We start from the raw sequence: 24,156 nt of genomic DNA, 5'->3' as shown, positions 1-24,156 counted from the left end.
CAGGAGAGGTCGTTATCGTCCGATTGATCAGAGCTGAGCTGTAACTCGCTCTGATCATCGTATCAGTGCAGATCAAACCAGCATCATGACCTGTTGTGTGTTGTGTGTGTGCAGCCACCCCCACCCATCACCACGGCCGCAGCTGTCTGAGACTACGGGTGTACGTCTGCTGCTCCACAGGTGAGTCTGCTGGTGTGTGTGTGTGTGTGTGTGTCCTGCTGGTGGACAGGGCTCCCCACTCGTGCAGCCACACACACTCTTGCCTGCTCCTCACAGACACACACCGTCTGCATGCAGATGCATACACATTCTAAGTCCAGCCTAAAACAGGCAGAGCTATTAATACTCCCGCTGAGTTTCCCCTGCAGCGCTTTCACTCGCGGCACAGCGCCACCCCGCTCCCCTTCCTCCCTCCCCTCCCTCTCCTCCTGTCTCGTTCGTCTTTCTCTTGCTCTCTCTCCGGCTCCAGCAGCAGAGAGGAGCAGCACCGGCTTTGAAGGTCCTTCCTCTCTTTCTTCCTCCTCCCTCCTCCTCCTCCTCTTTCCTCGCTACCTGTCAGAATCCATTTACTGCTGTATTCAGTCAGTGGGTGGCTATGTATATGTAGTGTTAACCTCTCTCGCTCGCTCTGCCATCCTTCAGTACACACACACACACACACACACACACACACACACAGACTTTGATCCCTGGCCTGTCCAGTCCTTTTAACTTCCTCAGCCCAGTATTATTAACCTCTCCTCCCTCTTTCAACCCTCGATTCCATAGCTCTCCATCCTTTTCACGCACCATTCTTCAGCTCTGCCTCTTCTCACCGTTCCTCTCTCTCCCTTGCTTACTTGTTCCCTCTCTTTCTGTCAGGTTGCTGTTATTGTGACGTTCCGTTGGTGTCATGCCTTGCCTGTGAGCTGCTGGGATGTTTTTTACCCTCTCTTGCCTTGCTGCCCTCTGGCCGGGTGAAATTAAAAGCCTTTGTATTGGAGCAGTGGGTTAACCCCTGCTCTCTCACTCTCCTTCTCTCTGTCTGACTCCATTGCTTGTTTCCTTTCTCTCCATTTCAGCCTCTGGCGTAGACGATGATCCAGAGCCCACAGAACCAGACTACCCGCAGCCGGGCCTAAAGCTTGATGATATCGGTGAGTCATACATTAAACGTCCACTTGCAGTACATGTATATGAAGTACAGTACGTCTGGGTGAGACACCTGTCACCGGTCACACATCTGATGATTCACACTCCTACAGCATCACTACTTCAGCTTGAGCACCATAATTTCATCAGTTTCGGTTTATCGTCAGCGTGTATTAGTCTGTCTCTGCGTTCCAGCTTCTTATGCTCAGACTGTGACACGTAGCTCGTTACTTCCTACTGTAGTAGAACCTTTGCTCCCACAGACGGGGGACGGATGAGTTAAATAGTTCTGCTGCAGAGGCACCGCTGCAGGAAGTGAACCACAAACAGGTCAGACAGGCCAAAGCGTGGGTTTTCATATCTTCATGCCTGCTTACTCTGAGTGGTTGGTGAAATGGCCCTTTGCTCTCTACCATCACATGACACCAGAATGTCAGACACAGCTCACGTATCTAGTGAGGCAGACGAAACAAAGTCTCTCACTGCTGCTAAGTGAGCACAGAGGAACATGGTAAACTAAACTAAATCAGTTTTTTTAATTTGGCGTCTGACAGCTAATATTTGCTGGTCTTGTGGCCAGATTACAGCATTACTGTAGTGATGCACCGTGAGAAGTGGATCCAACCAAACTGTAGCATGTCCCTTTCAAAAGAAACCTCCAGCTCGGTTAACGCTTCGCGGCACCAGCTGGCTTGGCAAGCTGCTGATCCCGCGAAACGGCTGCATGCATATTCATTTCACACTCTCAGTTTCCACCGGATAAGCAAAGAACACGGAGTTTCAAATAAATATAGACGTTTCGAAAAAGTTCATTCAGAAAGGAAGCTTCTTGCTCGGACTTCCTGTAGTCGCTTTTGGAAGCGCTTCCTCTTCATTCATCTGGATTATTCTGAAGCGACGTGTAAAAGCTGGACTCAAATCAGACGCTCAGGAGCAAAACGGGCGACGGAGTCTAAGGTCTCAGACGATCATGTGGTCGCTGCGCCAGGTATCAGTCATCACCCCGTCTCGCTGGCGCGTGCTCATTAATGTGTGTACACGCTGCTGTGTCATCAACCAGACTGTCTTAAGAAAACTCATCACGGCTGCGGTGGGTAGCTGCAGGCCATGTGGCTTCGCCTTCTTCCTCCCGCCATTATGCTTTTAGCTCCGTTCTCCTCATCCCGTCGCCCAATTCCCCGTCCCCTAGTTTTCCTCCTGGCACAAAAGCAGGAATGCAACAGAGGGGAAAACCCACTAAAACTCAGTTTATCCGCCTTTTGATGTGTGAAATTGAGTTTTTTTTCCTCTTTAACATTAATTTTAAAACCCTGATATTCTCAGGGTTTGATAGTATGTAATATGTCATCACAGTGGTGTCATCATTGTGAGATAAGAGAATCAATTATTCACTCCAGCTTTTAATCATACATATACATCACATTCTTATCACACATCTTCACTGTGGAAAAGACTCGTCCTATAATATATAAAGACTTACAGCAGTTAGAAGTTAAACAAACAGAAAGACGAGCAGAGAAGGTTTCATAGAAGAGCTGTTGTATTGAATGTACAGCTAAGTAAACAGATATTGAGTGAACGACTCGCAGCAGAGAACAAATTACTCCGGCTCCTACGGGTCGTTTTCACCTGTGCTGCTGCGTTGCCAATTAAATTAATAGGATAACTCAAGTGGTGCAGGAGGAAGTGTAGGAATCAGCAGGGAGCTGTGAAGTGGACTGGAAACAAAGAGGCGGCATCGCTCCCCGTCGCCCTGCCGGCCTCATGGCCTCGCCGCATCATAGCTTTAATTACCGTCGCACAAAGGTCACGTTGCGACGGCGGCGCCAACGCCCGGAACCGCCTGCCGCTGGACCCGCGCCGCTGGACCCGGCCCGATCGCAGCGTCTGAAGGCGTTTAACCAGGCTGAATATTGGCGGCTCACGTCGGAAAGCACCCGCCTCTCACTCCCTGCTTCGCTGCTCACAGTTTATTTCCTGGGTGCTGCCCCTTTCAATCAGCGTCTACAGCTCAACAGTGGTTCCCTCCTGAATACAGCCTCTAGTATTAGGTTTCATTTAGATCTCATTTACAACACAGATGGAACGGTGCGAGCAGCTCCCCGTGCAGCCGTGTGATTACTTTCAGTGGGGGGATACTCATTTACCAACGCTCTTGGCTCAGGTTACTGCTCCTGACTATCAGGTCCGGCCATTAGTGGCCAAATCAGAAGCTTTTCCTTTAATGGGGCTTTTTGTAGCAATTACCTGCAAGCGACAGCGCGTTTGAGCTACTTCGCCATCAGTGAGCAGCCTAGTCTGGTACACGCTGACCTGAGGTCTGGCTTCTGTGTAACGCGTGTAGAAGCTACAGTATCATGGCGTGTGTTTGAACGCCTGCTGCTTGTTAAGCTGCAGCCAAAGTGGCCCAGCAGAGGTTTGCCTTAAAACTGGGTCAGAAATCTACAACTAGTTCATTGATATTCCAAAATGTCAAACTCATTTACCTCGATGACCTTTAAATGAGAACATTCTGATCTTGAAGCACCGCAAATTACACCTCTCTGACAGTGTCAACAATAATTACAGATAATCATTTTCACAAAGTCTTTATTCCACGACCCTTGAATTAAAACTCACCTTTATAGTTTTAAAACTCACCTTATAATATTCTTTGTACTTTTAGCATTGGATAAATCATTAAACGGGTTGGAATATAATATGTCACATTTAAGAGAAGAAATAAGACTGTACAACACATTTACATTATTTCCAGACCTAAACCTGACAAAAACAAACCTTACACTTCAGATACACAACCTCCACACGCAGAGACACAAAGTCATTTCCTTGTTCTGTTCAACATGACATTTAAATTCATAGACGCGTGCAGTCGTCTGAGCCTCCTAATTATTAAGCAGTTGTTTCCCGCTTTCAAATGTGACACACACACACACACACACACACACACACACACACACACACACACACACACACACACACACACACACACACACACACGCGCGCGCGCGGTGTCAGAAGGTCAGGCCGTTCGTCACATGGCTCCAGCCAAGCATCAGGCCAAAAATGTGCACCAATAACACAGTGTTTATCTCTGACACTCGGTGACAGACAGCAGGTACGTGCGTGCGAGCCGTCAGCGATTAGATGGAGTCACGCCTTCGGAACCCGTTGTGCGAGATGCTCCGGCGTCTGCTGCTTGTTTGTTCAGCACCGCATTCCTGTGTCTGCCAGCGCCCGAGCAGCGCGGCGGCGCTCTCGGTCGCGGCGCGGCCGTTGGTTCGACCCTCGTCGGGTCGACCTGCGGAGCTGGAACCAGGTGTGAGCCAGTCACCGCTCCGCTGTCTGACCCACGGAGCAGCTGGAAATGTTCCGCAGTTGGTGGTGGAAAGAGTGAGAAAGCCTCCACATGACCTCGACGCCATCACACACACAATGGCTCCCCATCATCAGCATGGAGCCGCTTACGCACCGGCAGAAACGTGTCTGGAAACTGGAGTCTGTACTTGGCTCTCATTAATCAAGTGACTACAGAGGGTGCGTCTGGCCACATGTGCGCTTCATGAGGTCGGGCGTGCAGCGAACCGTCTAGTGACTAGACATAAACAGTCTGCGCGTAGCCTGCAGCAAACGACCACAGACTATTTTAAGGTCATCGCCAGGTGTGTGTGCAGAAGGGGTTTGAGTGGGGTTAAAGTACACACGGGCGGGGGGTGTGAGTGGAAACCTCAGTGTGAAACGATGGCGGATCATTAATAACACGTCAAGTCAAACTTGATCCTATTTAATAGCCGCTCTGCTGCGTATCAGTATTTTGAGTTGAAGGCATCACGTTCTCCTTCTGGCTTCTTCCTTCCAGGTGAATTTAACCCTGAGGTTCCCAAGCTGGAGAAGAGCGTTAGCGGGAGCAGCCCGTCAAGGGATCGCCTTCTCCTCACCATGATGATGCTCCTTCTGGCTGCTCTCTTCATCTCCTAGCAACGGCCATCCCATCAGCATCACCATGCCAACTAGCCTTGGGAGGGTGTGCAGTATCAGCGGGTGGGAGACAGGAGTGAGGGAGGGGGGACAGTTACTATACCACAAATAGAGCAGAAGGCAAGAGGAGGGGGACTTTCACATGAGAGGTTTTGAGCACATCACAGTGTAAACATGTGTGTGTGTGTGTGTGTGTGTGTGTGTGTGTGTGTGTGTGTGTGTGTGTGTGTGTGTGTGTGTGTGTGTGTGTGTGTGTGTGTGTGTGTGTGTGTGTGTGTGTGTGTGTGTACAGTTGTGCGTTTGGAAGAGTGTGGTTTTGGTGGAGCTGAGCAACCTTCAGGCGCTCTGCGATACAGACCGAACCCTATATTGCATTGAAGTCAGCTGCGGATGCAGGTGCAGACTGTGTGTGTGTGTGTGTGTGTGTGTGTGTGTGTGTGTGTGTGTGTGTGTGTGTGTGTGTGTGTGTGTGTGTGTGTGTGTGTGTGTGTGTGTGTGTGTGTGTGTGTCTGAGCAGGCCACAGGTTGAGCTTGTTGAATCATGCACACGGAGCGTCTCTCCAGCAGGAGAAGCGGCTGGAACCCTAGCGAAATGAAGAAAAAGTTACTGAGCTACTCATCCAATTGAAAACCATTTGAAGACTTTCCCTTGGATGTGATTGGCTGACACACTTCCTGAGGGCTAGTTGCCATAGTTTCTGCAACAAGACTCAAACTGATCTCAGATGAACTCACTCAAATACGTTTCAAAAGAACTAAATTAAAAATGCCTTTTTCTGTTGTTGTTATTGTTGTTGAAGCTGATGCTGGGAACTTGTCTCAGCCAGTGGACACAAGGACAAAGGGACCGGCTGATGAACTGCGCTGGTCCTGTTTAGGACACTAGTCGACGTAGCTGATAGTTCAGACACAAACGCACCCTGGGACTCCAGACGCATGAGTTTCCGTCTCCAGCTTCACTCTGCTGTGTCATCCCGTGTTCACTGTCTGCACAACGGGACCGGACAACGGATCATTCACTTCAGCATCCGGGAGGAAGAGGATGAGAGCGCGAACGCGTGCCACCGACGCACTCAGGGTTTCCTGGTGTTATAACTCGCTGCTACTTCTCTTCCTCCATCCTCTCCTGCGGTTAGCGAAGCACACGCCGTGGCCGACACTCAGCAATACTGCCCTCTTCTTGACCGGCCGCACGGAAGGCGAGGAAGAGGAGCAGCGAGGAAGGACAGTCATTCACACGAGCATCCACCACACTGCTCCACCAACCCCATGTATGAGTGAGTGTGTGTGTGTGTGTGTGTGTGCGCGCGCGGCCGACGGGGGCGAACGGATGCCTGAACGTGCCACGTGACCGTGACTGAGATTATTGTGAGTGGTACTGACAGAAAATGCGTCCACATCCAGTACCGTCCATCCTGTAAGTAGAAAAATGCAAAATGAGAAAAAAAAAACCCAACACCGCTAAAGCAGCAGATAATACGTGAACACAAGTGCTTCGGTGGAGAGCTATGGCAATTCAAAACTCACACCACTGCCCCAGTCGGTTGCATCGGCGTAGCGTTTCCATAACAACCAGTACCTTATTCACCATGGTTACTCTACCCTGCCAACAATGGACTGTAGTAGGGCATGGCTTACCATAGTAGCTTGTAACAAAGATGATTAAAACCATAATGGCGGCGATGATGGGCTGAGGGGCGACTGTCGGTCGACCAGGTCACACAGTCACTCACCCACCGGCAAGTGAGGCGTTCAAGTGCTTGTGTAAATGTTAAAAATGGACAAAGAATGGAATTTTAATGTCGACGTGATGTAAGCATTTATACAGATTTAAAGCTCTGTTTCATTGTTGTTGTTTTTTTACTATTATTACTATGGTTTTGTTAATAAAAACTCGGGTGGGCGGAGCCATATGTGCACCTGGGCTGTGCAGTGTCTCAGATCAAAGGCAAAGAGATTATACGTAGGAGCATTTATAGACTGACGGAGAAAAGAATCAATTCAATTCATTCAGCGTCTTTTGTTACAGTAGAATAATGTGCGGACCAGCCCAGGTGTGGAGGTGGCTCGGTAGGAAAGCTTGGGGTTGGGCGGGTTAAAGAGCTGTGCCAGAGGGGAAATCACTCTTCAAGAAGTTGCACTTAAGAAACTTAGACACGAGAGCAAGAGCGTCCGCGTGTCGTCTGTCCGTTAACGTGCGAGCGTCATTTCCGTCCATCACTTCATGAGTGTGCGAGAGCTTTAGCATGAAGTGTGTGTGTGTGTGTGTGTGTGTGTGTGTGTGTGTGTGTGTGTGTGTGTGTGTGTGTGTGTGTGTGTGTGTGTGTGTGTGTGTGTGTGTGTGTGTGTGTGTGTGTGTGTGTGTTGTTGTTTCTGCTCTTTCCACGTGTGCGTGAGTGAGAGCGTGTGACCGATTGATTGCAAAACAACAAAAGCATTTAATAGTGTTGGAAACAACAAGTTACAATCATGTTTACCTTCGACTGGAATGACTTTAAATGAACTTGAAAATAAACTGTAAACTGAATAAAACCATAACAGAGGTTATAACAATGATCATGATAACAAAATAATAAGCTTACAAATCTTACTTTTAACAGCTTGTGTGCTTGGCTCTTTATTTGTCTCTTATTTGAAGAATTTCATCTCAGAGGGAGGAGCTCATGTGTTCATTTTATTATCATCTTGATGTATTATATATATTGCGTGACGAACAGGTTTTATCATTCTGCCGAACATATGTGTCTTTTCCATTTGGAGGCAGACACATCACCCGCCCTGTGGATCGAGGCAGTGATTCAGACTTGGACCAACATTTGGGAGGAGAACACTATGACTGACACCGCCCAGCAATCGTATTGAGCCAGAATCAGCCTGTTTTCCCAGAATCGCCCTGACTCACTCAGGGTGATGTGAAGTTCACCGACATCTTCAAAATAGTCTTAATTAATTTCAGACTCCCTTGATTCATCCTGCCTGCTGCTGTGCGAGGTTGTTGCAACAGCAGGAGTTGTTAATATTGCTTCATTTAGTTTTTTGCTAGGCGTCCATCACAGACACAGAAAACACACTTAAATAAAGTCAAACAGATCAGGCAAAATTCACATTATGCGCGGTTAATCATAAAATCAGAAATCAGCAACTGTAATAATACAAGTTGCAGTAACCAAAGCTCGCCACTTGGTGCCGCTGTTCAGTTGCTGCTTGTGTGAGCGGACGAGGTTTGTGGTTCTTGTACAGAACCATAAGTCACTATGTCCGTTGTGCAACTGGAGTCAATGGGATTACAGATTTATTTTACTGGGCTGTGATATAACTATGTGCTTACATCAAGGTGAGGCCCATAGAGACAGTTTGTTGTTGGACGCTGTGCGGACTTTGGAGGCCGCCGCAGATCAAGCAGCGACAATCCATCTGAGCGTTCCGCAAACGACTGTTCAAAGCCAAGGTCCCCTGTCACAGATTGAAGGCGGCAGCTTTTGTGTCTGCATTCATTCATCACAAGGAGTCGGGCTGAGGAGCGAGAAGTCTGCCTCGTCACTCTGCGCTCGTCTTACAGGAAAACCAGCGCCACGCGTCAGCACGCGAGATGTGGACTTGTTTGCGTTAGGCTTGTTAAAAGGCCCGCACGTCGTCCTGGTGCGTGCGTGCGTGCGTGTGTGGTTCACAACAGATGAGCTGATAACATTCTCCCATTCTTTGAGAATCACGTAGTAAACTCCAGATCCAGTCGCTTATCAGACGCATATGCGGCGCAGACGCTTCCACCCGAAGCCTTGAACTGTACGGAGAGAAACAACCCACGGCCCCCGTGACATGATCCACCTGGCTGGACGCACGAGCTGCTGCTCTGCCTTATGGCTCCTCCGCGCGCGCCCGTGCGTCGACACGCGCGCACACGCGATCTCCGGTGCTGCTCGTGCGCGGCGCTGCTGCTGCTGCGGCCTCGTCCCAGAGTCACGGGAGGCAAACGCTCGCCGCGTCGCTCGCGTCACGTTCGGCGCCCGGGGCGGAATTCACAGAAGCTCCTCACTCACTCACCTGCTTAATCACCAGGACCTGGATGCTGATTAAACCCCGGCGCTCGATCGACTGATTGCCGGAGTAAAACCTCGCAAGAGGGGGAACGACGGGGGGGTCGGGGCTCCAAAAAATCTTTGAATGCATTAAGAATCTTGCTGCTTTTCTCTTTTGGATTGAAATCAGAAGCGAAGTCCACCGCTTGTTTTTTACTTTCCTCTGAAACAACCTCACACATGTTCAAGGTCTTGGAAGAATCCCCCGTCGAACACGGAGCCTGTAATTCCTATTTATGGCCCTGTCTGTTGACGCCAAAGCCGCTCTCACTAGTCGTTCCCACCGGGTGTTGAAAACCAAATTTCATCACTGATCACTGATGCCAATCATTCCATTTCTGCAGCTTTGGCAATAATCTGTGGCATTAGCATATAAATACATCTGTGACTTCTATTCCATTACCACGGCGCGTCGCCTGCGCGTGCACCCTTCAGCGTGTTCTGCGCTTTGTTAACCCTTGTACTTTGTGTTTGGGGATGAATGTGACGTGAACGAACGTGCGGCTCGAACTTCAGAACATCGTGTGCGTTCGAGTCCATGCGAGGTGTCCCGATGTTCCGGCTGATGCCTTCACGGACGCACGGGCAGGAACGTGTGAACGGCCCACGGGCTCCTCCGCTCGGGGTCTGGACGGGGACGAACCTCTCAATGCCATCAGCCGCGAAAAGGGCATCGCTGCTCCGCTTCCAGAGTAACACGGCTCCATCTGACGAGCGGCGGAGACGCGACTTCGCGCGCGCGGCTCCTCCAAGTCGCGCAGCTCCCTGCATATTCTACGCGGCGCATCGTGGGGATTCTGCAGAGCCTCGCGCCACATTGATGAGTATGAGTGCGCATGGAGGGGTTGGATGAGGAGCAGTGCTCACGTGACGCCGTCATACAGCGTGTGCTTCACCCCATTTACCCCCCCCCCTCACACGGATGCTGCGCCCTTTGCGCACGCCCGTCTTCGCCAGCTCTCCACGTTCTCATCCTCCCTCTGAACGGCTGCTCCGACGCCGTCATTCGCCCCCGGGTTTCTGCTGCTGGCACTGTGTTAGTCAGCGCCCCCCCGTTCTCTCGCCACACGTGCCCCTTTCCCTCCAAGTTTAGCGCTAATCCGCTGTTTCTGAGGCGGCATCTGCGCAGCGCCGGCGGATGCGGCGCTCTGTTTGCGTCTGACATACACAAACAGCGCGTGGTGGGGGTCAAACACACACCTCCATCCTTTGAGTGTAAACACCTAAATTGCTGGCGCATCCCCACGTCTGCATTACATGTGCAGGAGCAGGTACTAATGCGACAGGCAGCGATGAGTGAGCGCGTGCTACTGATGGAAGTCATCGCAGCAGAAGAAGCAAAGCCACAAACGTGCAGCTGTTCAGGCCTCATGCGTGTCACATACGTCCATGCGTCCATGTGAGCAGCTCTGTTACTCGTCTGTGTCTGTGAACCTAAGGTCACATAAGGTATCAGCTAGACTTAATGGATTTAGACCGAATGTATTAACCAGTTGTGAGGATTAACTGTACCTCTGACCTCCCGCGTCCTCTTTTCTTATCCTCTAATCACCAGATTATCAGGTTCTTTATTACTGGCGACTACGTTCGAAGAACCCGAAGCCCTTTTTATTTGTTAGTTCATCACGGAACCCAGCCGTGACACCGGCACCGGGGCCGGACATACGTGGTGAGTGGGACACGCGTGACCAGCTGCTGAGTCATCGCTGTCGTCAAAGACATGACACGCGTGTGCAGAAGCACGCAAACCTTGGACCATCGGGTCGGACACATCGCTCCGCGAGGACTCGACGCGCCGTGCACGTGCACGTGCACACGCGCACCTGCACCCCCCCCCCCCCCCTCGCATCAGGAAATCACACGCTCACTGATGCGACGCGCAGACGAGGAATGTGTTTACTTCACCGCCCAAATGTCAGGTCGGGAGGAGAGCAGCGATTCGCTCACGAGGCCGGACGAGCAGCGGATGCTCATCAGCGTCCAGATGTGACAGATGTGTGCTTCTCGGGGTGAATGTGCCCATTTCCGTGCAGATTTACTCCAGAGCATTACATTTTAAAGTATTGCCTACATTTCGATGCTGTTTCCACAGCGGCGCCGCGGTTGAACAGCAGACGCGGTTCTGAACTTATGCAACGTTTCACATTTGAAAGGTCAGATTCCATCAGACGTGTGGCGGCGAAGGAAGGAATGAATGGTCCTAGATGCCTTCAAACGCACCTCCAGCTGCAGCCTCATGGTCCATGCTCACTCATAATCCCAAAATGCCTCCTGCAACTTCCGCCTCCGTTTCGTAACAGCGCCGCTCTAAGCCGCGTATACGCTCCGCGCTCCGTGAACCATTGCACTTGTTGATGTCACAATAATTCATCTGGAAATGAGAAGCAAAGTGGAAGGCTTAGTGCTGCACTTTCGTTGTTGGGCCCGAGTTCAGCTGGGAGCATCCACGGGTGCGTGCGAGTGCGTTACGTGAAGCTGCGGAGGTGGATAATGGGGCTGTGGTCCCGGGTCCCGGAGACGAAGCCGGAGTCGCTTGTCTCTGCAGAAAGAAAAAGTCCTATTTCCACTTTGATCCAGTCCCTGAAACGCGCCGTGACTTTGAAACAAACAGCGGAGCCATCTGGCCGACACATAGACGCATACACGAGTTGATGAGCACGACTGAAGCTGCGAGCATGTGGCCACTTGCCGGGATCCGCTTCGGCCAAATAGAGGAAATAATGAGGAAAAAATAACAGGACAGCGTGACAATGCATATGTGTTACAAAGGCAGCGCTCGGACGGCGGGTGATGCACTCGCGACTGTGCCTGCGTCCTCACACAGAATATTTCTGCGTGTCTAATGTCTGCGGTGTTAAATATTGACTTCAGCTCCGCGTTCAGGTCTCACTTCGCGCTGATGAAGCCACGTACTTTGAACTCATTCACTGCTTATTGGACTGACAGTAAATGTGAGGTGGAAGGACATGGTGCGCTGTGATCCGAGTGTGTAGATGAGGCGTCATCGGGTCGGGTTCTGACGGTTCTTTATCTCCCGTCCCGGTCCAGACTCCTGGTCTGTGCCGTTCCCTCGAATCCACTCTCAGTGTCTAAATTTAAATCCTGCTCTGGATTTGAGCATTATCTGGAGCTGTATGACACATAATCTGTACTGTACATTCTCAAATGCAGTTATTGGGGTCAAGAAGCCTGGATTTAACAAAGCACTGTAGAGATTTGATGTTTTTCGAGGATTTAATTGTTCCCGCAGTGGCCGCAGACATTTAAATGCTTGTCCTTATGCAAGTTCTTCCTCCATAATGGGATTTCGATAATGCCCGTGGCTTATTACTCTCCCATTTCATAACGGAGCCCGCTGGCGTGGCCTGAGCGCTGACCTTCACATAAATCAGATGCCAGAAATACACACAGTGTTTTGATAGTGGCAGTGAGTGGGGTCCTGTGAGGACGTTTGTGTAACAGCGTGTCATCGTCGGCGTTGTGATAAACCCCCGGCGGTGGAGTCGAGGCGAGCCGAGCGGCCGGAGGGTGCGCTCAGGTCAGCGTTCCTGATCTTTATCTGTCTCCGAGGCCGCACGTATTAGAGATATTAAGTTGTGTAAAAGGACGTCAGCGATAACTGCTGGGCTCACGAATTACCTAATGATTGTGTGCGTTATGTAAAGATACAAAAGAGTGTTGTTTCGCCTCCGCGCTGATTCCTATGAAACGGCTGTAACTCCTTTTCTGCCTGTGATGGAGCCTGTCGCGTTTTCTGACGGTGTGTGTTGCGTTATACGCTGTTGATCCCAAAACGATCCTTTTCTTCACACGTCCCAGATTAACTGCAGCGTTTATATACGAGCACAAATGCTTTCCTGCCTTCACGCGTTTCAAGCACCAGGACAGAGAGATAAAAGGCCTGTTGAACTCACATAAACCCTCCCCTGTTTCTTATCAGCCCAGCACTTACTGTAGCTGTATTATGCCACTAAACGAGGTCGTTACTTCTCTGACAGAGAATCTGAGGGGATTTATTCAAGCGGCAGCAGCTGAAGGACAGATATTCTCCAACCCAGGTAAACTTCAACGTTCCAGCAGGCGTTCAGAGGATGATGCTTTCTGCTGTCAGTGTGTTCAAGTGTTTAATTAGCTCATTGTTTTTGTTTTGCCGGTAGTCGTATTATTCGGCACAATAATATAAACAGGTCCATTAACCAAAAGCCACACTTTTAATTGACTCTGTTACACAAAGCCAGCAGAATAATGGAATCACTTTTCATGGCGTCGCCGCTTCCGCTGGAATCGCTCATCTGGTTGTTTGTCGGTCGGCGCGTTTGACAAAAAACCCTGGCGTCATTACATTCAAAACAAATGTGGTGAAAAATGAGTCAGATCGGTGATTTCTGCTCAGTGCCTAGTTGAACAGGTGGAAACTCCTGCTTTGTGTTTCTCTATATTCACATTTATAACCTGAAGTCTTCTGCAATTCAATAAAACCTGCAACAGACCGTATATGTGTGAAGCACATAATGGTTCTGTTGATGCTGTTGAGTCACGACACTGTCAATTATTCACTCCATGGTTTGTTTGTTTGTTTGTTTGTTTGTTTGTTTGTTTGTTGCCTCTCTACTCAACCCTTGCTTTATTATTAGCCTGATAGAGCTGTATTAAAAAGTTGTCCTACCAGTCATAAAACAGAAGGACGATTAATATTAAACCCACTGATCCCAACTAAAAGCCAGACAAGTAAACAGGTCTTAGACAGTGTTAACACAAACGTCCCAAAGATAGAATTTACTGGGCCGTTGTATTGAATTTCATTAGAGGACACAGGTGGCGATGCTGTATAAAAGCTATCCATCTAAAATGAAAGTGAGCTACAGTGCAGCAGTCAAGCAAAGCACATGACAGAGAGACATGTGCCCTTTCAATCTGTCAGCCTAAAATCAGTGGCACAGATTTTAAATGTGAAATTATACAAAAAAGTAAAGGTTCACAAGGACGTTGTGGAAAATAGGTCCCGAAACTTTGAGACTTTTCTGGCACACGGGGTAACACGAAAACACTTTTCAGAGGCAGTGAGATAAAGTTAATTATACAGACAATCATGACAAAAGTTAATGTGGGAGAATCTGATTCCATGTTCTCCCTTAGGCCCTCAATAGGGACAAACGTATTAGTTTGGGTAACACAGTCCCAGAGAAGGACCCAGATATGACAGTACAGACGAGCCAACACACACATGGTACAGTACAGTAGAATGAATCCAAACACCTCATTAACACACATCCTGCAGGGTGTCCTTGATTCATTCTGGCATCAACAGCATATTAACACTCGTGGCTATTGGGGAGTGATACCATTCTAGTTTATGGCCTATAAATACACTCGCAGCCGCCACACAAGCGTTGCACATGACATGTCCAATAATACCACTTGGAAGGAGGAGATTACAGTACGCGGCAAGAGTGATGGACGCACAAATGCATAATGAAGACTAGGCAGAGGCATGGGACCAGATAAAAGGAAGGGATTACGCGTATCAACAGCAGTGAGTCAGTGGGGCAGGACAGAAGGGCGGCGGATGATGGATGATAGACAAATGGAGGGAGGGAGAGGACCGCTGTAATCTGGAAACATCTGGATGAGCTGACACTGAAGTGACATCTCCGTCTTCATGCGTTGTTTACACGCTCTGTCGTGACGGCCCCTTTCCAGTTTCTTTCCTACGTTTCCCAGAAGCCCTGGCACCGGTCCTTCTGTGTTCATATACAGGTGCTAGTGGGGGTGATAATGACAGTAACGCTGAGCTCTGGCCAGCGGGACGTGTGCTGGAGGAGACGACTTCCTGTTATAGCGGTGAGTGGCCCGAACCTCGGCCCAGTGGGACTCGCTAAGATAATTAGCTCACAGCTCCGCGGACGAGGCGTCGCAGCATTGTTTTGCCACTTCTCACTCGAGATGTCGCCGCTCAGTCACGCCGTCAGAAATAGAAGCCGCCGGCCTCCAGTTCGGCACCAGTGCTGTCGACTTTAAGTGTTCAGCATTTTCTGCTCTGTCAACACTGTGTGTGTGTGTGTGTGTGTGTGTGTGTGTGTGTGTGTGTGTGTGTGTGTGTGTGTGTGTGTGTGTGTGTGTGTGTGTGTGTGTGTGTGTGTGTGCAAAACTCGCCACAGTGACCACCGCAGGTTGCGTAACCCAACTTTGTCCTCCTGCTTTGGTTCCACGCTCTCCGTCCTTCGCCCACATCCATCTCGCGTCTCCCTCTGTTCTCCTTTCATCCCTCACATCTTGTTTAGTCCCGTCTCCAGCCTAACAAATGGCCGGCTAATGAGTTTGCCCAGTGACAGCCTCCAACGCCTGCTTTTTCCCCCATCGGTGCACACGCCCACTAACCCGTGCGCACTAACGCACACAAATACACTGTTCTAATTGTTTCCCTTTGGACACAAACAGAATTCTGCTCAGATCCGTCGCTGAGCAGAAACAAACAGAGCCCTGTGGTACGAGGAAATAACAGCGAAGACAAACACAGATCGGGTGATTGTCGGAAGTGTGAACTGAAGGAAAGGGATGGATGGAGCCTCTCATCTCTTCTGACCTAGAATCAGGAGCTAGAATCCCACCACATGGACACGCAGCTGTTGAAAGACAGTTGAATTCAGTTAAAAACAGTTTTACCATCGATAATATATATATATTTGGAAGCATTTGGGAAATTAGCTTTTATTGATCTTAATGCTGTTTCCTCAGTTTAGTAATTCTGCTCGCTCACGCTGGACTCCAGTTTCATTTCTTACGAACCGGTTTATGATTGACTCGGGCACAAGTAAACAGGGTTTGTAGAGAACTCAGCTGAGCGACTTATCAGCTTCAGTCTGCTGCTTTTTAAATAATACAATAGAAAGTGCTGCAATGGCAAATATAGCAGCTCACAGCTCAGTGTGCTTCACAGGCCAGAGCGACGTGTGCGACAGCTGTTTCAGTAAGTCAGTAAGCCTGATTACATGTTAATGAAGTCATTCACTGTGACCTTATGTAATATGATAAAAAGATAAGCAAACCACCCCAAATCACAATGTGACTTCACAGATTTACTGCCCGTCGCCGTTTACTCAGCTCGACGTGATCGCCCCTTGAAACTGGATCTCCAGAAAAGCACAACAAAAGCAATTAGCAGGCGCACGGGGGCCCAAGAACACGCTGACGTAACGGGCCGAGGCGCTGAGCTGCAGGTCTCAGCTTTCAGAACCTGGAATAATGCTGAGCTCACCATCACATCACATCACGCACAGCGGCACGAGCCAGAGCGGCCGGCGGCGTAAACAGCGTGGTATCAGTGACCCGCGGGGATGATGTCACCCTGACGCGAGAAAAGGCGGAGCGTCGCTCAGACCCCGAACTGGTTCCGCCTGCGTTTCTGCAGGCAGCGATTCGGTTTCCAGCTCCTGTATGTGGGCGTCCGCACGTACACGCGCAGCAACGGCTCAAGGTGAACCTTGAACACACCTGGAGATAAAAGCTTTATTGAGCTGCGATAGCAGCATATCCAGGCGCTCCCTCTCCTCCTCCGCCTCCTTTTCTGGACCAAGGTGCGCGCACGCCCAGGACGCACGTCTCACAAACCCGGCGTTTGCCAGGAACCAGCGGGAGGCGCGACCAGTCCCACGCCACTGCTGCCAGAAGCATGTTGCGTTGAGTGTGTCCACTTTGCAGTTGTTGCACAAGTGTGGAGAAATCACTGGATCCGCATCCCATAATTCCTGCTTAGCTCGGCCTGCTGTTTCCACGGTAACCCAGACTCACTGGCCACAAGCTGGACCTAATTACCATCTTCCATCCTCTGCGTGTTCCCTTTTAGATCCCTACGTCTGCCCTCCTCTCCTCCTCAGATCCGGCCCGACACAAACAACCAACCTCAGGTTTCTCGCTCTCGCTCCCGAGCGTCTGTCAGTCAGATCCAGGCCATCTGAATCTGTCTGATCCTCCTGACCTGCAGCGACCAGGACCGAGTGGAGCCCGGGTTCGTGGTCAGACCGGGCCTGATCTGCTAATGCTGCTGTGGACCGAGCTGCGACAGGACACGGGGATCAGGTCCAAACGTCTGGGAACGATCTGATCCACTTTGTCCCACAACCAAATATGCTGCCTTCTTCTTCTCTGACAGCTGCATCAGCACTGGGACTGGCACCGGACCAGGATCCTTTAAGCTACACTAGGTGTCCGTAATGTTGCGCGTAAGTAGGGCTTAGCCTGCTGTTAGCTGTCTGAAACTATGCACAGATGTAGGTCAGGACGCTCGCTTGGACGTGTACGGGCTGTGTTCTGTACACAGCAGCGTCTCCACAGAACACACTTGATCGGTGCCAGCAGGCACACAGACACGGTGGAACACCCCACGGCTGAACCCTGCAGCACACTCACCCCACCCAGGCCCAGAAACGCACCACCCCGACCCCGGAGAGCCATGATGCACTGGGCGCGCGCCTCCGGACCCACGGTCACGTTTACGTCACGTCACCATTGGTTCTGCCGCTCCTCGTCATCCCGTCCCCGGGTTCACGCTCCCGCTCCTCGCCGCTGTCGCCCAAATCTGCGCGGTGACACAGAGCTGTTTCTGTTGCCCTCCAAAATAAATGCGTCTCTCTCAGGACACGCGGATCAGGTTTCGCCTGCTCCGGCCTCGCCCCGTCGCTCCGTCACGCTCTCTCCTCTCTCCTCCCTCTCTCTCTTTTTTTAACTTTCCCAATTTTCTCATACCTCTGGAAAAATTTACTGGTACCACCTATTTACACCGTCTCGCTCCTTCCTCGCATTTCTCCCTCACACTCGTTTCCTGCGTCCCCCCGAGGACCGTGTGCAGTAAAATGAATGGCATAATTAGAATCACACACTGCTAATTGGCGCGTTCCCAGCTCCATTCATAATAACACTTTAAAATCACAGCCCTCTAAGGGGATGAGTGTCTGTGTGTGTCACCGGAGGCAAAAGTGTGAAATGGAGCCTGCCAGAATGCAGTAAAGGCACAGTGAACTCTGGACACAGTGTGTGCGTTTGTGTGTGTTCCCGCTGCCCTGTCTGTGTGTGGAGTGCACTCATTAGCCCTTGTCCTCTAATGAGAGCCATGGGTGGTTTAACACCTCGGCCCTATAGACGGGCCCGTCTACGCTGGGCTGAATCCAGCCTGATTGTAATTATAGCAGTGGGTCTGAGCAGAACGCGGTGCGTTAACGACCCTCTCTCTGCCACATGTACGTCCTGTTCTGTAATTAGAAACGTCAGAGCTGACCCGCCGTGGGTCCTTTCCTCTGCAATGCTCCTACGGAGACAAACGGCCGAGCTGGGAATTGGACCGGCAACCCCGTTGGCAGCCATTTGCAGCCAGGCGAGTCTTTCTAGGGCAGTCATGATGGAGTAAAGGCCAGTTAGGAGGTGATGCAAAGCTACGGGGACCGGTCCCATGACCACCAGCGCAACCCTGAGCCCCTGAGCGCTAGCAGCGCTAGCAGCGCTAGCAGCGCTAGCAGCGACAATGAAGACTTTTTTGACAAAAGCGAGATAACAGCCGGGAAAACCATCAGCTTTTATAGGCCACGCTCACGCGTCACGATGAGGCTGGACGTGTCAGGCCTCTCTCTTTGTGCCTTTCAAATATATAAAGTCACCTCACATGTTTCTGTGAAACCCAGCGAAGGCAGATTGTACGCACAGCTCCCACCTAGAATACGACAACCCCAAGAAAGCTCGAGTTGAGAGCATTTGCAAGCTGTCAAGGTTCATTGATTGTTTGGCATTTACATCATCCACCTTCTTTTTTTTCAAGTTCTTGTGTGAAGAGATTCTGTTTGTATAAATTCAAACCAAAGAGCAGATTAGAGGCCAAAAGTACAAGTCAATTTCAAAGCTTGACATTTTATTGAAATCCACGTTGGGCTTTGATGGACTACATCCACTTACTATAAGCTAATTATTAATCTACATTTAGCCCGACTCAAGAATTTGTCCACAGCTTTAACAATTTAATCTTCATGATGGTCTTAGTCATGTAATTCTTCAGACCGTGTGCTGCGTTCAAATCAAATGACTTGTTTTCTCTGGCAGGTGCACAAAGATACTCTGATGAGCTTAGGCTGAAGAGAAGAAAAAATGAAGATTGTGCATATGTATAATTCTAATCTAAATATACTTTCACTCCAGATAATTTAGCTGAAATGGTAACGAAGACAGCAGTTAGTTTGCCGTAATCATTTCCAAATCTTATTCCTTTGGGGGATTTAGTATAAGGTACTAAAACAACAGTGTCTTCATACTAAAGCATAGAGTAAAGTCAGCTGAATGTACACACAAACACACACACACACAAACACACACACACACACACACACACAAACACACACACACACACACACACACACACACAAACACACACACACACACACACACACACACACACACACACACACACACACACACACACACACACACACACACACACACACACACACACACACAATGCTCAGATTACATGACAGCCATTGAGAGCTCAGAGCGATGATCCATAATGCTTTGAAGGTAACAGCCCTTAATCGTAAGCCTGTTATAACCAGACTAACTGCGCCTCCTCTTTGTACCTGATCCCTTCAAATAGACTTGGACACAGTAATGCGATTGGTTTTAGCCGTATAAGAGTAACAATAGAGAGTTTTAGGAGCTAAGTCATCCCATCCGGTCCTTTTCTCTGGATGTTTACTGAGCAGCGTCCTGACCTGGCCTTTAAGCGTCTCCAAACCTGAGCTGGAAGCTCTTAGTCACCGCTCTGAACATGTTGATGACATTTCCTGCATGTTTGAGGGCTTTAATTTGAAAATCACACTGTAAATACATATTTACGAATTGGATCGGTGGATAATCCTTTCATCTTATCGGTCAGTGTTCAGACAACTGTAGGACTTGTATGAAAACTATGTGAACATTTTGACAGGTTTGGCCACTGAGCCTGTGCAGATGGCAGCGATCAAAGCCAAATGTGATCACAGCTTTCCTCTTTCCTGCAAGCAGCCATCCAGCTTTTAGTTCATTTCCAGAGATACTGTCTTCTTTATTAAAATTGACTCTGTTCAAGCGACATGGTTTCTGCTAAATTTACTGGATGCATCGCATTCATTTTATGCGGCTGCGTTGTGCCCCCAGTCGCGGTGAATAAGATGCCTCGGTTGTGAGCGCATCCCGTTTCTGACAGTGCTTTAAAAGCCCACATCAGAAGGGAACATTTTATTTGGATGAGTCTGGTCCCCGATGAAAAGGTTCCTCCAAAGGAACCTCCCTGTTTCCTTGCAACTGAATTATCTCAAATCTCCATTTCTGCGCAGGATGAGTGTGTGTGTGTGTGTGTGTGTGTGTGTGTGTGTGTGTGTGTGTGTGTGTGTGTGTGTGTGTGTGTGTGTGTGTGTGTGTGTGTGTGTGTGTGTGTGTGTGTGTACATAACTGAATCAGGGTGTGTTACTCCATCAGTCCATGCTGGTACAGGGCGCCATCTGTTAGTTGTTAAGACCACCGCCCCGAGAGAAGTTTCTCCCACTGCCTGTTTTAACTCTTCCAATAACCTTTAAATCTGACCTGACCTTCCCTCAACTCATCACCTGCTGTCATCAAAAAAAACCCTGATGCACAACCCTTCCACACTGGGGTAACTTGTATAATTCCAGTCCCTGCTAGTCAGTAAATCACTCAGGCGGAGCATACCTATCTGTTTTGCCCTCCCTCCACCGATCAGGTTTTGGCAGCGCCGTAGAAAATCCCGCAGGAACATGTTGCGCATGCATTCGTCTGCCAAAGATAAACCATTCAACGCTCTTAGCGTGCGCGTGTTTACGTGTGCTCTCGTTTAGCTATAAGGGCAGTGTGATTAGCGCCGGTTCTCATTTAGACGTTACTATCTGTGATAGAGCCCTAAATGACATGTGGGTGGGGATTATAGCTGTGGGCAGCGCGGGTTCGTTAGCACGAACGCTACGTAGCATCATCTGGACCCAACAACGGAAAAAAAAACATGTGTGTGCAAGAGGATTTGTGTAATTGTTGGACTAGACGTTGTTACCGCCCACACGTGTCATTCAGAGGACCCTGGTTCAGGAGATCACCATGGTGACCACTTACTATCAATATATGCACACGCACAAACAAACACACAGCTCCCGTCTCTGTCTGACCAGCCAGTGCATCAATTATTAACGCCCCGCGCTCGCTAAAGTGATTTCCAGTCTCTCATTAGACGATCTCCACATCTGTGTCACATCTGTGCTCTGTGGGTGACTCTCTCGCACCCCGATCATTATCGGCGTTCGCGCAACGAGGCCCGAGGCGCCACATCACAAAGACCCGCAACAAAAGACAATCTGCATGTGAAATGGAGCGCGACGGCTGTGAGCGCGTGGCTGCGCGTGGGCGGACCTGGACGCCTTATAATGGAAGTTGCCCTTTGAGTTGTGCAGCTACAGGTGCTTCTCTAGTGGTGCATTAGCGTCGTGCCACCAGTCTGCGCCGCGGGAGTGGAGACGGCGGCTCGGATTCGGCGTCTGCGTGGAGTGTCTTTGTGTGTAGAGAACAGGGACGGCCCCCTGACATCGAAAGCGCTAGACGGAGCGTTCTTGATAAATTAGGCGACTGTGCGATTATGCAACGACTGCGGCCATGCCAATGATAGACAAAGAAAGAACAGAAAGACAGAACAGGAGGCAAAGAGAACAGTGTGACACGGTTTGGATAAAGTCCTGGGAAAAGAGGAGGCACACGGAGGAGCGGGTGAACTGCAGAGGAGTCAAGCGTGACCTCCTTCTTTGACTCGGAAAACTTGAGCTTTTTGGTGAAGTTGCACAGAAGCTTGAGTTCACGGTGCGTTTTAATGCGAGCGACGAGCGTGCGCTACGCTATATTTGGAGGGGGTCCAGCAATGCGTGCATGCACGTAGAGAATGCCCACATATCCATGACACACATTCCTGAACTTTCTGCCCCTGCACCTGTAACATTGTAACCCTAGCAGTGTGTGTGTGCGTCTCTGCTCCACAGAATGCGGTGCTGCTTGGAGCCGGGTCTCACCTTATTGCCTCCTCTAACTTGTTGATAGTTTGGACTTATCCGTGGACACATTTAGCGCCGCCTGTGCGTTCAGGAGTCGAAGGGTCGCTCCATGAAAATAGTTTTCCTCGCACCGGTCGTCCTAAATGATTCGGAGCCCTGAGTGATGAAGCGGAGGTCAAGGCTCTGCATGTACTTTGTCTTTTCACGGGCGCGTTGTCCACTCAACAGTCTAATATTATTACATGTTATAGCACTTAGATTACTACAGCTGACATTTTAAATTCTAGAAACAGAAAGAGACTGGCTCCAACCAAGCAATATTTTTATGTAACCTCGTTTCTCTTTTCCAGTGTCAGACGTGGTCTCACCTGCTGGAAGCAGGACTCCCCACCGTACGCTCAGGGTCTGGTTTGCAGCCGTGGGCATTGCACGCGCTGACTCACCTGGCAACACGGGAACCGATGGTGGAGATGATCCAGCTGTGCTAATGCGTTTCTGTTTACGGCACCCATTACATCAGCCGCTGCATTAAAAAATGTCATCGTGTTTCAGCGAGAGACATCGATCCGCAGTTGAGTAAAGTCCACTTTAATGGAACGGCTTTCTCAGTATAATAGTGATGATGAAGCACAACAATAATGTTGGTAAAATAACCAGAGACTGATGTATATGCATGAATATGACTCCTCTATTAAAGTGATAAAACACTACGAGTCTCTGTCAGCACTGCATATTTTATTTATTATTCCTCTGTCTCTTTCTGTTTGCTCTCATTTGACCAACTGGTTTAAAGAAAAGTAATATAACACAAATCACTTCATGTTCTGAGGCAAAGAATATTCCTCTTCAATGCAAATTGTTCATGTCGGATTTTGAAAAGAAGGGAATGAAACAGGAATGTCATCAAGGCAGATGAATCGTAGCAGCGAGCTACAATGTATGTCTTCATTCAAATGCTGGTACTGTATGTGCACATGTAGTCAATGCAGGCACGCACGCATGAAGATACAAACACACAATCATGCATACATATATCCAAAGGATGTGCATGAACGGCCCACGCACACCCTTGAAGGAGCCACTCACACTTCGCCCCCATAGAGTACATGTCAGTCCATCTGGGATCATTAACACTATGTTAATGAATATAGGGCTGGGGCCAGGAGTACGAGAGGAGAGAGAGAGAGAGAGAGAGAGAGAGAGAGAGAGAGAGAGAGAGAGAGAGAGAGAGAGAGAGAGAGAGAGAGAGAGAGAGAGGGAGAGAGGGAACAGAGGGTGGGAGGATGGAGCAGGATAATGGATTCTCTCCTAACAAATGTATTGCCCGAGGTAGTTGTGGAGGGAGGGGGGTGAGGCTAAGAGGGGGACCAGGGACAGGAAAACCGGACTCCAGTGCACGGAGGCAGTGGAAGTAGAACCAAAAGGCAGCAATCAAGCACAAAACAGCGTAAAGGGACACGGAGACCCTCCGGAGCAAAGCAATGTGAAAAGAAAACAGGCTAAAAGTAAAGTAATCACCGCAAGATGTACTGGGTAGAGTTTGGCCAGGGGCTGATGAGGGCTCCGTGGAAATAACGGAACAGATGACCAGAAGAAAGGGAAGGAAGGAAAGACAGCAGAGACGACAGCTGAGCTGAGAGAACAGGCAGCGAGACAGACAAGCAGATACAGGATAACAAATGATGGCAGAGGCACCGGGCTGCGTGGTTAAATATTTCACTAGGGCTTGTTTGTGCTTTTGTGTGTGTGTGTGTGTGTGTGTGTGTGTGTGTGTGTGTGTGTGTGTGTGTGTGTGTGTGTGTGTGTGTGTGTGTGTGTGTGTGTGGGCTCGCTAGTGAGCGTCCCTGGGAGACTGAAAGGAGGACAAAGCGTCGGGGAGAAAGCGCACAAGTGAAGTGTGCCTGTTGACT

General features: G+C 49.6%; 1 protein-coding gene across 1 annotated transcript in view; it reads left to right on the top strand.

The window, feature by feature from the left end:
* efna3b (ephrin-A3b) overlaps positions 1–7,706 on the top strand; it is a 39,894-nt gene extending 32,188 nt beyond the window's left edge. Inside the window, exons 4-6 of the mRNA XM_029128708.3 lie at positions 115–180; positions 1,062–1,136; positions 4,991–7,706. Coding sequence (XP_028984541.1) covers positions 115–180; positions 1,062–1,136; positions 4,991–5,109 — 260 coding nt within the window. The 3' untranslated portion in view covers positions 5,110–7,706. The remainder of the gene's footprint in view (positions 1–114; positions 181–1,061; positions 1,137–4,990) is intronic.
* The last annotated feature ends 16,450 nt before the right edge of the window (positions 7,707–24,156 follow it).

The sequence above is a fragment of the Betta splendens genome, chromosome 16, assembly GCF_900634795.4.
Source record: "Betta splendens chromosome 16, fBetSpl5.4, whole genome shotgun sequence".
Classification (NCBI taxonomy): Eukaryota; Metazoa; Chordata; class Actinopteri; order Anabantiformes; family Osphronemidae; genus Betta; species Betta splendens.
The sequence above is the reverse complement of the archived record's forward strand: the minus strand, read 5'-3'. Positions and strand labels throughout refer to the sequence as shown.